At 38.7% G+C, this 14,614-nt stretch overlaps 1 protein-coding gene and 1 non-coding gene across 2 annotated transcripts; both read left to right on the forward strand.

Annotated features, from left to right (window-relative positions):
• Nucleotides 1–227: 227 nt before the first annotated feature.
• On the forward strand, nucleotides 228–334 carry LOC123584502. Its single transcript, XR_006705469.1, has one exon. It is a non-coding gene; the product is annotated as a U6 spliceosomal RNA (small nuclear RNA).
• Nucleotides 335–8,276: 7,942 nt separating this feature from the next.
• On the forward strand, nucleotides 8,277–9,227 carry LOC123582232 (olfactory receptor 11G2). The gene has a single exon (XM_045448483.1). The coding sequence runs from the start codon at nucleotides 8,292–8,294 to the stop codon at nucleotides 9,225–9,227; it is 936 nt and encodes a 311-aa protein (XP_045304439.1). The 5' UTR covers nucleotides 8,277–8,291.
• The last annotated feature ends 5,387 nt before the right edge of the window (nucleotides 9,228–14,614 follow it).

Below are 14,614 nucleotides of genomic sequence, written 5' to 3' on the forward strand. Positions count from 1 at the left end.
GAAGAGGCTCTGTCCCTAAAACCCATGATTGACAACACTCAGCAGAGGCCCAGTGAGTGGCTTCCTTCATACAGCCACCATACCCCATGTTACTTTGATAGACTTTCCCTTGGGCAGCTGGCAGGTGCTCCAAGTAGTTTGGAGATTGACTAGACCTCTTGTCATCCCTGAGAAGTTTGTGGCTGGAAAAGGTAATATTTTCTACTCTACTGGAATACAAAGGCAGAGTGCTCGCTTCGGCAGCACATATACTAAAATTGGAACGATACAGAGAAGATTAGCATGGCCCCTGAGCAAGGATGACATGCAAATTCGTGAAGCGTTCCATATTTTTGCTAATTGGGATACAAAGGCAGAAGGCATCAGGGTCTCCAGAGAAAGCAGGCCCCATGGGAAGAAAAGAACTAGCACAGAACAGTCTCCTGATACCATTCTTCTTCTAGAAGTAGAAAGGTGATTCTCATGGAGTAGGGCTCACTCCCTGGAGGCTCTGTTTATAATCCCTCCAACCCCTGGCAAACACCAAGAGATTATCCTATTTCTACACTTTCACTCCTCGATGGTTTTGTGGAAAAGACCACCTCTCCTCTCCAGGAAGATCAGACACCGTAAGAGAAAACTTCAGGTTTGGATTGCCCTTTTGTCCCCTTGAAAGGAATGAAATCGTGCTTGGAGGAGAAAATAAACATAAAAGACCTAGAAAAGCTAGAAAAGGTACTACCCCCTAAATAAGTCTCCCCTTTACTTTGCTTCAGGTACATATTCTAGAGCTAACAATTCCTAAGCATTTTTGTGTGTCAGGAGGTAGATAAGATTCTTCCACAGGTTCTCTCATTCAACCATTTGGTGAAAGTGTTACTCAGCTCATTTTACAGATGAACAAACCAGGAAATAGTTTATATAATTGATCTGAGAAAGTTTCCACAGTTGGTAAAGTATGATTTGTAATTCAAACCCTAGGCTCATTACTTCAAGTTGTTTGCTTTTCTACTATGCTTAGCTGCCTATTACTTCTCATAAATGAGAACATTGTCCTTATTTTCAAGGGTTTTGCAGAAATGACACAGGTGTGACAATATGTCCAAACCAAATGAAGTAGATGGATGTGCTGTTATGAGAGCAGACCAATAACCCTTTCATGTCATTGTGCCTTCTTAGACCTGCTTTAGGAAAAAAGTAAAATATCAGAGAAACATCTTTCTCTCATCTTACACATTATATCTCAAGACCTGGCTGTCCTAGATTGGGTCTATCCAATCTTTCCAAAATATAATAGAAGTGAGAGTGTAGTTTATTTTGTTTGGCTCATCAATTGATTCAGTCCAAGCATCCTGAATATGTAACATAACTTCAGCAGCAGTGTATTCATATGTGCACTAGGTCCGACACATCACTTTCTAAAGCAGTCTGGAGAAACCTTCTGCCACTGACCAAAGCCTCATGCCAGGTAAACACCACTGCCGCTCTCTGTACAGAGGAGCCAAGTAATAAAAGGCGGGTAACAATACAGTCTTGTTAGATTTATCTTTTGGAGGGGGGCACTTGGGTGGCTCAATGGGTTATGCATCCAATTCTTGATTTTGGTTCAGGTCATGATCTCCCAGCTTGTGTGATCAAGCACCATGTCAGGGCTCTGTGCAAGCAGTGTGGAGCCTGCTTAGAATTCTCTCTCTCCCTCTCTCTCTGCCCCTCCCCAGCTCTCAAGCACATGCATGTACTTTCTGTCTCTCTCTCAAAATAAATAAATAAACTTAAAAAAAGAGAAATATCTTTTTTTTCACCCACTGTCAATTTAGTTAAGTCAAGCATGAAATGATGATGGCACATAGAGAATCATTTTTCATCTCTTCTTGTTTTCCAGGGCAGCTTTGTCAGACTCTCAAAGTCAGAGAATGCCCTGAAAGGTAGTTGGCCTGGATCTTTTGGCTTCATGTATGAGCAAAACTCTATCCAACTGATGTTTTATCTGAGACATAAGTGTAACTAAAATATCACCTCTATATCTATTAAAGTCTTTATAGCATGTGTATTTGTCCTGTACTTGGAATAGGAGTAAGCATTTTATACTAAAAAGTGATTAAAAATCATATGCTGTTGCTCCCCTTTCATATAAAGAAAATAAAGCTTACAAAAACAAACAAACCTCCACTATAGCCACTAAGCAACTTTGTTGTGATGCCAAATTTAGAATTTTCATCCCAATATCTCCTACTTCAACATCCAGAGCTGTGGGACCATAAGTATCTTTAGCAGTCAGACCAAAACCTCTGGGTTTGGAGTGGAACATGTTCTACTACCCAGAATATTCCATCTCACATTGCTTCCTTTGGAAGGAATTCCTCTCAAGTCTGAGTTAATGCTCTAGTAGTCTCAGGTCAGTTGGAGCCTTTCTTGTACATTTCATTTCCTAAAATTTCATCTCACAACTTTTTTGAAGTTCAAATGAAGTTGCTGGTAAATGTTTATCTATCATCTATCTATATTCTCTGTACAGTATAGGTAATCTTTTTTTGACAGATATTTACAAAATACTATTTTCTTCAGACTGTGCTGGGCACTTAGGATAAAGAGTGAACTTGAAGGACGAAAACCATGAGTCAGGAAAGTATTTGGTTGCTTCTATTAACTAGAAGAAGGCCAATATTCTATTTGTGAACTATCATGTGCACATGCAAATTGTGTGTGTACACATGTATGTATGTGTGTAGAGACAGAGAGAACTAGGCGAATCCTGATGGCTTTGTAAACTCATTTAATAATTTAGCTGAAAGCTGGCCAAACAGGTCTGTTAGCTCAGTAGAAGAGGTTGATTGCAACTGCTGACCACTATAGGTCCTCTCTTTTTCTTATAAAGTCATTATTGTTGGACCAAGTTACCACTGTTCCACAGTCAAATGGATGGTTCTTGCCTTCCTGTCCCTATAAATATACATAGAGCAAGAGTCACCAAACTGTGACCAAAGGACCAAATCTAGCCATCTGCCTGTGTTTGTATGGCCACTGAACTAAGAATTTTTACATTTTTAACTTAAATTTGAAAATCAATATATGAATAATACTGCAACACATGCAAGTTATATGAAACTCAAATTTCAGTGGACATAAATAACATTTTATTGAAACACAGCCACATGTGTTCATTTAGGTATTGTCTGTGGCTGCTTTCACATAACAGCAAAGGGGAGTAGTTGTGATAGAGACTATATTGCCTTCAAGCCAAAATTTTTAAGAAAAAGCTTGCTGACCCTCAGTTTAAAGCATTATAGAAATGGGTCCCTCTCTACTGAAATGATGACTAGGGTGGGTATAATCCAAAGATGTGTATCTCCCAGGGAGATCAGCACAGGGGATAATGTACACCCTGTAACCCATCTGCTTGTGGAACCCTATTTTATATTTGAAGTCTTTATGTTAGTGAAGTATGTGTGTGCCTCCTTTTCACAACAGAGTGTATGTATATGTGTGTGGGCATGTGAGTATAAGAGACAGAGAAAATGTGTATATATGTGTGTGTTTGGTTAACAGTATCACAAGATGAGGTTGGGGATATTAAGAGGGGCAAATAAAAGACCCTAGTTTGGAGATTTTCATTTTATTCTAAGTGCTTTGGGAAGTTAATTGAAGTCTGTGTGCAAGAAAAAGGACTGATATGATTTCCCTTTTTCCAATAGTCATTCTGGCTGTGGCATGGATAGGAGGTTGTAGAGGGCAATGGTGGAAGCCAGAAGCAGTTAGGACAGCATCACAGTGGTCCAGCGGAGAAAAGACAGCTTGAAATACAGAGAAGTGGGTGGAGCTGAGACTTATTTTGGAGAAAAATCAACAGAGATTGCTGATAATTAGACATGAGGGTAAAAGAAAGGGGGGAAATATTACACTGAAGTAAGTTCTATCAGGGAAAAAAAAAAGAGTTCTTAAACATTTAATCCAAGGGGCCAATTGTTAGATTGTTGAGCAGAAGCTTACTCCTAAAATGAAATTTCATAAATACTAGCAAATCAGTCCTGGTCAAAAATACTAATTATTAGTAACATTTGTTTTTAGTTGATCATAATTAAGTTACCTTGCTCTGCATTGGTACTAGACTTTTGGACTTAATATTTTTCAGAATCCACCAAGGACCTTTTCACATAGCAGAATGCTTCCTGTGTGTCTTTGTTTTTATTTTTGAGCAATCAGCGGGCTCATGTGACTCCATATAACTGAAAACACACTTCCAGGTATACTGCAAAAAAGGCTAAATGCTTAATGTCCTTAACCACGAGTGGAGCTGGTACAGAACAACTTTTTAAAAATGTTAAGCACTTCTTTTTAAAAAAAATTTTTTTACATTTATTTATTTATTTTTGAGAGACAGAGACAGAGCACAAGCGGGGGACGGACAGAGAGGGAAAGAGACACAGATTCCAAAGCAGGCTCCAGGCTCCAAGCTGTTGGCACAGAGCCTGATGCGGGGCTCAAACTCACAAACTGCAAGATCATGACCTGAGCCAAGTCAGCTGCTCAACCAACTGAGCCACCCAGGCACCCCATTAAACACTTCAGTTGTCTGCTTCCAACTCCCTTTTATAAAAGATAAATATGTGGTCTCAGAAATTTATTGGGCCCCTAAACAACTAAGTTTAAAAGCAGATGCTGAAAACTATAGAAAGCTTATGAAGGAAATTGAAGAAGACACAAAGAAATGGAAAAACATTCCATGCTCATGGATTGGAAGAATAAATATTGTTAAAATGTCAATACTGCCTAAAGCAATCTACACATTCAATGCAATCCCACAAAATTGCACCAGCATTCTTCTAGAAGCTAGAACAAGCAATCCTAAAATTTGTATGGAACCACAAAAGGCCCTGAATAGCCAAAGTAATTTTGAAGAAGACCAAAGCAGGAGGCATCACAATCCCAGACTTTAACCTCTACTACAAAGCTGTAATCATCAAGACAGCATGGTATTGGCACAAAAACAGACACATAGACCAATGGAATAGAATAGAAACCTCAGAACTAGACCCACAAAAGTATGGCCAACTCATCTTTGACAAAGCAGGAAAGAATATCCAATGGAAACAAGACAGTCTCTTTAACAAATGGTGCTGGGAGAACTGGACAGCAACATGCAGAAGGATGAAACTAGACCACTTTCTTATACCATTCACAAAAATAAACTCAAAATGGATAAAGGACCTGAATGTGAGACAGGAAACCATCAAAACCCTAGAGGAGAAAGCAGGAAAAAACCTCTCTGACCTCAGCTGTAGCAATTTCTTACTTGACACATCCCCAAAGGCAAGGGAATTAGAAGCAAAAATGAACTATTGGGACCTCGTGAAGATAAAAAGCTTCTGCACAGCAAAGGAAACAATCAACACAACTAAAAGGCAACCGATGGAATGGGAAAAGATATTTGCAAATGACACATCAGACAAAGGGCTAGTATCCAAAATGTATAAAGAGCTTACCAAACTCCACACCCGAAAAACAAATAATCCAATGAAGAAATGGGCAGAAGACATGAATAGACACTTCTCTAAAGAAGACATCCAGATGGCCAACAGGCACATGAAAAGATGCTCAACATCACTCCTCATCAGGGAAACACAAATCGAAACCACACTCAGATATCACCTCATGCCAGTCAGAATGGCTAAAATGAACAAAACAGGAGACTATAGATGCTGGAGAGGATGTGGAGAAATGGGAACCCTCTTGCACTGTTGGTGGGAATGCAAACTGGTGCAGTCACTCTGGAAAGCAGTGTGGAGGTTCCTCCAAAAATTAAAAATAGATCTACCCTATGACCCAGCAGTAGCACTGCTAGGAATTTACCAAGGGATACAGGAGTACTGATGCATAGAAGCACTTGTACCCCAATGTTTATAGCAGCACTCTCAACAATAGTCAAATTGTGGAAAGAGCCTAATTGTCCATCAACTGATGAATGGATAAAGAAATTGTGGTTTATATACACAATGGAATACTACGTTGCAATGAGAAAGAATGAAATATGGCCATTTGTAGCAACGTGGATGGAACTGGAGAGTGTGATGCTAAGTGAAATAAGTCATACAGAGAAGAACAGATTCCATATGTTTTCACTCCTATGTGGATCCTGAGAAACTTAACAGAAGACCATGGGGGAGGGGAAGGAAAAAAAATGGTTAGAGAGGGAGGGAGCCAAAACATAAGAGACTCCTAAAAAGTGAGAACAAACTGAGGGTTTATGGGGGGTGGGAGGGAGGGGAGGGAGGGTGATGGGTATTGAGGAGGGCACCTGTTGGGATGAGCACTGGGTGTTGTATGGAAACCAATTTGACAATAAATTTCATATTAAAAAAAAAAAGCAGAGGGGCACCTGGGTGGCTCAGTTGGTTGAGCGTCTGACTTCAGCTCAGGTCATGATCTCACAGTTCCTGAGTTCGAGCCCCGCGACAGGCTCTGTGCTGACAGCTTGGAGCCTAGAGCCTGCTTCGGATTCTGTGTCTCCCTCTCTCTCTCTGCCCCTAACCCACTCACATTATGTCTCTGTCTCTCTCAAAAATAAATAAACATTTAAAAAAATTTAAAAAAGAAAACATGTTAGTGGGTTTTAAAAAAAAAAAGCAGAAAAGGAAAAGACTTCCAGAAAGTTAAAGTTCATAGTGCGGATACCAGAATCTAGCCTACTTTCACCCCACCAAAAGCAGGGTCCATTAAGCCCTATACTAGTTTATATACATTAAATAGAAGCAGATCTGTAGAGATCTTATCGGCTCCAAGAATCCCCCATGGCCTTGAAATCAAGGGGTCCTGAGTTTAAAATGATGCAGAAGTGTTTTAAAAGAATATTTATTGTGTTATAACTTCCCAGTCTCATCACCACCCAACACAATTGCATTCTTCTTCCAACACAACACTCTAAGTGTCCACACCTAATTCTTGAGATGGGGCGTCAGCTGGCTGCGCCACATTTTGCTCTTGACCCTACAGATTTCCCAGAACTTGACTACTCCTAGTAAGAAATTATTAGGCTCCCTGGGTCTCTTGCCAAATTTCAAAAAGCAAAATATGGATTTAACACTAGAAAAGAAGCAGTGAGGGACACAACTTTCTTTATGTTGCTCATTTATATACTTATTTACAGAGGATTCGAAGTGATTCTAAGTCCTGAGGCATGATTGTTCAACAAAAGTACTCTTACTCATTTAGAATAAAAGAAAGGCATCATGTGTATATTCATCCTTTAAAAGCCACTCTGTCTTGAGATGCTCCCCAGTAGTTTCTAGGAGATGGAGTAAAATTTTAGCTCTGCATCCCCTACAAATCCACTGCTATTTAGAATTCCATGTTATCAATAACATCCATAACCTGCACTGCTGGAATAGAATTCTATCTATAACTGTAGAGTAGGCAAATTCGTATCTCTTTTTCAGGTAAGCACAGACTTGTTTCAACATGGGCCATTAACAATTCTTTCACCTTGGTCAACTGGATGACTACAATTGTTGTTTTAACACAACAGAAACTAAGATTAATTCCCTCCAGTTGGCTTGACTGTTTTACACATGAAATTGGCGTATATTATTAAATTAATAAGTTAATCATTTAGTTTTAAATAAGGCCAGTTTCAAGTCATGTAAAAGAAGTCATTCAAAAAGTTCTGAGTTGGGGCGCCTGGGTGGCGCAGTCGGTTAAGCGTCCGACTTCAGCCAGGTCACGATCTCGCAGTCTGTGAGTTCGAGCCCCGCGTCGGGCTCTGGGCTGATGGCTCAGAGCCTGGAGCCTGTTTCCGATTCTGTGTCTCCCTCTCTCTCTGCCCCTCCCCCGTTCATGCTCTGTCTCTCTCTGTCTCAAAAATAAATAAACGTTGAAAAAAAAAAATTAAAAAAAAAAAAAAAGTTCTGAGTTTGTGTAACATAACTAACAAGTTTGACTCAGTTTCTGCCACAACTGCAATGATGTCACCTCTTTTAAAAATGGAAAAATTCCATTTTTGAAAGGATATGTAGGTAGGTAAGTAGGTAGATAGAAACTCTATTAAGCATAAGGTCTAATATAACCTTAAAACACCTCTATAACACTCTCCTTCAAGACCTTATCAATTCTAACCAAAGTTTTCTTGATTCCACAGTGAAAATGTGAATGAGAATAAAAAGCAACCCAGGTCAATTATTTCAATTTCAAAGAGAAAAGGTCACTATTAACATACATGTCTTTATTTTCTTTCCCAAAATTGTTTAAATATAATCTGGGGCCTCATGTGTCTTTACAGTCATTCAATAATTTGATGGGGTTTTTTTACAGCTCCCAGATACATGAATATCTCCAACACCCCCAACACCTCCAGCACCATCACTGGCTTCATCCTCCTGGGCTTCCCTTGCTCCAGGGAGGGGCAGATCCTCCTCTTTGTGCTCTTCTCTGTTGTCTACCTCCTGACCCTCATGGGCAACGGGTCCATCATCTGTGCTGTGCGCTGGGATCAGAGACTCCACACCCCCATGTACATCTTGCTCGCCAACTTCTCCTTCCTAGAGATCTGGTATGTCACCTCCACTGTCCCCAACATGTTGGCCAACTTCCTGTCTGACACCAAGGTCATCTCCTTCTCTGGGTGCTTTCTCCAGTTCTACTTTTTCTTCTCCTTGGGTTCTACAGAATGCTTCTTCTTGGCTATTATGGCATTTGATCGGTACCTTGCCATCTGCCGGCCTCTACACTATCCAACCATTATGACTGGACGTCTCTGCACCAATCTTGTGGTAAGCTGCTGGGTATTTGGTTTCCTCTGGTTCTTGATTCCCATCATCATCATCTCACAAATGTCCTTCTGTGGATCCAGGATTATTGACCACTTCCTCTGTGATCCAGGTCCTCTTCTAACACTCACCTGCAAAAAAGCTCCTGTGGTAGAGATTATCTTCTCCACTTTAAGTCCTCTGCCCCTTGTTATTCCCTTTCTCTTCATCATGGGATCCTATGCTCTGGTCCTAAGAGCAGTGTTGAAAGTCCCTTCATCATCTGGGAAAAGAAAGGCTTTCTCCACCTGTGGGTCTCATCTGGCCGTGGTTTCACTGTTCTATGGCTCAGTACTGGTCATGTATGGGAGCCCAACATCTGAGCATGAAGCTGGAACACAGAAGATTGTGACTCTGTTTTATTCTGTTGTGACCCCATTCCTTAATCCAGTGATATACAGTCTTAGGAACAAAGATATGAAAAATGCCCTGCAGAAATTTCTGGAAATATAAAAAGTGTTCATCAAAAAGGCTCTTGGGAAATTACAGCCCAATATTATATTTAACTTACTTACAAACATTTACAAAAATTGTATTTAACTTATTTTCAGGTAAAAAAAAAAACTAGTTTTTAAAAAAAATTTTGAGGGGCACCTGGGTGGCTCAGTCGGTTAAGCGTCCGACTTTGGCTCGGGTCACGATCTCACGGTCCGTGAGTTCGAGCCCCGCATCAGGCTCTGGGCTGATGGCTCAGAGCCTGGAGCCTGCTTCTGATTCTGTGTCTCCCTCTCTCTCTGCCCCTCCCCCGTTCACGGTCTGTCTCTCGCTGTCTCAAAAATAAATAAACGTTAAAAAAAATTTTTTTTTTAATTTGAGTGTATTTGACACAATATTACATTAATTTCAGGCATATAACTTAGCAGATTGACAAGCTTATACACTATGCTATGTTCACAAGTATAGCTACCATCTGTCTCATTAAATCACTGTTACTATATCATTGATTGTATTCCTTATGCTCTGCTTTTTATTCCTGTGATTTACTCATTCCATTACTGGAAGTCTGTATCTTTCTCTCTTCTTCACCCATCTTTCCCAACCCCCATCCCCCTCCACCCCTGCAACCATCAGTTTGTTCTCTGTATTTATAAGTCTAATTCTGCTTTATGTTTGCTTGTTCATTCTTAAAATACCATTTTTGAGTGGAATTATATGGTATTTGTCTTTCTCTGACTTATTTCAGTTAGCAAAGAAACCTCCAGGTCCATCCATGTTGAATCAAATGACAAGATCTCATCCTTTTTTGTGGTTGTGTAATATTCCATTGTGAATATTTTCCTTATCCATTCATCTATTGATTTACACTTAGGTTACTCCCATGTCTTAGTTTCCCTGGTTAAATATCCAGTAGTGGAATTACTAGATCATATGGTACTTCTATTTTTAATTTTTTCAGGAACCTCCATATTGTTTTCCACAGTCGCTGCACAAATTTACATTCCCACCAACAGTGCACAAGGGTTCTTTTTTCTCCATTTCCTCAGCCAATACTTGTTTCTTGTGTTTTTTATTTTAGCCATTCTGACAGGTGTGAGGTGATATATATCATTATGGTTTTGATTTACATTTCCCTGATGATTAGTGATGTTTAACATAAAAAAAAACTAGTTCGGGATAGAAGGAACATACTTAAAGATCATAAAAGCCATTTATGAAAAGCCCACAGCTAACATCATCCTCAAGGGGAAAAACTGAGAGCTTTTTCCCTGAGATCAGGAACACGACAGGGATGCCCACTCTCACCGCTGTTGTTTAACATAGTGCTGGAAGTTCTAGCATCAGCAATCAGACAACAAAAGGAAATCAAAGGCATCAAAATTGGCAAAGATGAAGTCAAGCTTTCGCTCTTTGCAGATGACATGATATTATACATGGAAAATCCGATAGACTCCACCAAAAGTCTGCTAGAATTGATACATGAATTCAGCAAAGTTGCAGGATACAAAATCAATGTACAGAAATCGGTTGCATTCTTATACACTAACAATGAAGCAACAGAAAGACAAATAAAGAAACTGATCCCATTCACAATTGCACCAAGAAGCATAAAATACCTAGGAATAAATCTAACCAAAGATGTAAAGGATCTGTATGCTGAAAACTATAGAAAGCTTACGAAGGAAATTGAAGAAGATTTAAAGAAATGGAAAGACATTCCCTGCTCATGGATTGGAAAAATAAATATTGTCAAAATGTCAATACTACCCAAAGCTATCTACACATTCAATGCAATCCCAATCAAAATTGCACCAGCATTCTTCTCGAAACTAGAACAAGCAATCCTAAAATTCATATGGAACCACAAAAGGCCCCGAATAGCCAAAGGAATTTTGAAGAAGAAGACCAAAGCAGGAGGCATGACAATCCCAGACTTTAGCCTCTACTACAAAGCTGTCATTATCAAGACAGCATGGTATTGGCACAAAAACAGACACATAGACCAATGGAATAGAATAGAAACCCCAGAACTAGATCCACAAACGTATGGCCAACTCATCTTTGACAAAGCAGGAAAGAACATCCAATGGAAAAAAGACAGCCTCTTTAACAAATGGTGCTGGGAGAACTGGACAGCAACATGCAGAAGGTTGAAACTAGACCACTTTCTCACACCATTCACAAAAATAAACTCAAAATGGATAAAGGACCTGAATGTGAGACAGGAAACCATCAAAACCTTAGAGGAGAAAGCAGGAAAAGACCTCTCTGACCTCAGCCGTAGCAATCTCTTACTCGACACATCCCCAAAGGCAAGGGAATTAAAAGCAAAAGTGAATTACTGGGACCTTATGAAGATAAAAAGCTTCTGCACAGCAAAGGAAACAACCAACAAAACTAAAAGGCAACCAACGGAATGGGAAAAGATATTTGCAAATGACATATCGGACAAAGGGCTAGTATCCAGAATCTATAAAGAGCTCACCAAACTCCACACCCGAAAAACAAATAACCCAGTGAAGAAATGGGCAGAAAACATGAATAGACACTTCTCTAAAGAAGACATCCGGATGGCCAACAGGCACATGAAAAGATGTTCAGCGTCGCTCCTTATCAGGGAAGTACAAATCAAAACCACACTCAGGTATCACCTCACGCCAGTCAGAGTGGCCAAAATGAACAAATCAGGAGACTATAGATGCTGGCGAGGATGTGGAGAAACGGGAACCCTCTTGCACTGTTGGTGGGAATGCAAATTGGTGCAGCCGCTCTGGAAAACAGTGTGGAGGTTCCTCAGAAAATTAAAAATAGACCTACCCTATGACCCAGCAATAGCACTGCTGGGAATTTATCCAAGGGATACAGGAGTACTGATGCATAGGGGCACTTGTACCCCAATGTTCATAGCAGCACTCTCAACAATAGCCAAATTATGGAAAGAGCCTAAATGTCCATCAATTGATGAATGGATAAAGAAATTGTGGTTTATATACACAATGGAATACTACGTGGCAATGAGAAAAAATGAAATATGGCCTTTTGTAGCAACGTGGATGGAACTGGAGAGTGTGATGCTAAGTGAAATAAGCCATACAGAGAAAGACAGATACCATATGGTTTCACTCTTATGTGGATCCTGAGAAACTTGGCAGGAACCCATGGGGGAGGGGGAGGAAAAAAGAAAAAAAAAAAAAAAGAGGTTAGAGTGGGAGAGAGCCAAAGCATGGGAGACTGTTAAAAACTGAGAACAAACTGAGGGTTGATGGGGGGTGGGAGGGAGGAGAGGGTGGGTGATGGGTATTGAGGAGGGCACCTTTTGGGATGAGCACTGGGTGTTGTATGGAAACCCATTTGACAATAAATTTCATATAATAAAAAAAAAAAAAGAACAAAAAAAAAAGCATAGCTAATCATAGGGCATTGTCTTTTTGTAAGTACACCTCAGGCTACAAAATAAAAGCACTTTAATAAAAAGCATCTGTGCTGGTAAAGAAGAAGATAAACTGTCACTATTTGCAGATGACATGATACTATTTTTAGAAAGCCCTAAAGAATCTACAAAAAAACTATTAGAATAAATTAAATCAGTAAATTTTCAGGACACAAAATTAATTCTGAGAAATCAATTGTGTTTCTATATATTAATAAGTGTAGAAAGAAAAATTAAGGAAACAATCCCAATTATTACAGCTGCACCAAAAAGAATAAGATACCTAGGAATAAACATCACTAAGGAGGTGAAAGACCTGTACTCTGAAAATTATAAAACATTCATGAAAGATATTGAAGATAACAAACAAATTGAAAGATATTCCATGCTCATGTTTTTTGAAGAAGTAATACTGCTAAAATTTCCATACAACCCAAAGCAATCTATGGATTCAATCCCTATTGAAGTACCAACAGCATTTTTCACAGAACTAGAGCAAATGATTTTAAAGTTTGTATGGAATCACAAAAGACTCCAAATAGCCAAAGCAATCCTAATAAAGAATAACAAAGCTGGAGGTATCACAATTCTAGATTTTGAAATATACCACAAAGCTATAGTAATTGAAACGGTATGGTACTGGCACAAAAATAGACTGGGAAACAGTATGGAGTTTCCTCAAAAAATTAATAATATAAATACTATATAATCTAATAATTCCAGTACTGGGTATTTACTCCAAAAAAAAATACTAATTCAAAATAAACATGCATGCTTAATGTTAATTGAAGCATTATTTACAATAGTCAAGATATGGAAGCAACCTAAGCATCCATCAATAAATGAATAGATCAAGAAGACATGATATATACATACAATGGAATATTACTCACCCATAAAAAATGAGATATTGCCATTTGTGACAATGGATGGACCTAAAGGTCCATTATTACACTATGTGAAATAAGTCAGACAAAGAAAGGCAAGTATGATATGATTTCACTTCTGTGTGGGATCTAAAAAGCAAAACAAATGAATAAATGAAGAAAAAGCAGAATCAGACCTATAAATACAGAGAACAAACTGATGGCTGACAGAAGGGAGAGGAGTAGAGGGGTGGGCAAAATCTGTGAAGGGGAATGGGAGATATGGGCTTCCAGTTACGGAATGAATAAGTCATGAGAATAAAAGGCACAGAAAAGAGAATATAGTCAATGGTATTGTAATAGCATTGAATGGTGACAAGTGGTAGCTACACTTTTGGTGAGCATAGCATAACATATTATTGACAAGCACCGAGTAATGTATAGAATTGTTAAATCACCACATTATACACCTAACATCAATATAACACTGTATGTTGACTATACTAGAATTAAATTTTTTTAAATAAAGTTGTTGAACCACTATGTTGTACCTGAAACCAATATAACATTGAGTGTCAACTATACTCAAATTTAAAAATAAATAAATAATTTTTAATTTTTTTAGAGCAAGAATATAAGTACTTACAGAAAATCTTCTATAAGCCACTATATAACTAACTACTCCCAGAGATTAATGAGCTCCCCAAAACAAAATGGCTGTAAAATGCAATGTAAATTAAAGCCCAAATTGAAATATTATGTAAAAAATTTTAGTAAACACAAATTTTCATAATAGAAAGATGGTTACTTCAATCTACCATCCTGATAAAAATAAAGAAAAATACTGATTTTTTTTAAGTAATCTCTATGCCCAACGTGGGCTTGAACTCATGACCATGAGATCAAGAATCACATGCTCTACTGACTGAGCCAGCCAGTTGCCCCTCAAAAATACTGCATTAAAAAAAATAAAACTTGAAAATACTGACAATATGAAGAGTCAATAGGAAACTCCTAAGTCAAAAAAATTTTTTTGGAAGTCTGAATGCTAAGCACTGGTCATGTTCAGAATGCACTTGCCTATAAATAAAATCATTATGCTTCAT

The sequence above is a fragment of the Leopardus geoffroyi genome, chromosome B3, assembly GCF_018350155.1.
Source record: "Leopardus geoffroyi isolate Oge1 chromosome B3, O.geoffroyi_Oge1_pat1.0, whole genome shotgun sequence".
NCBI lineage: Eukaryota > Metazoa > Chordata > Mammalia > Carnivora > Felidae > Leopardus > Leopardus geoffroyi.

Bases quoted from the DNA above. Each gene is read 5' to 3' on its own strand.
- LOC123582232 (XM_045448483.1), top strand. From the start codon at position 8,292: ATGAATATCTCCAACACCCCCAACACCTCCAGCACCATCACTGGCTTC.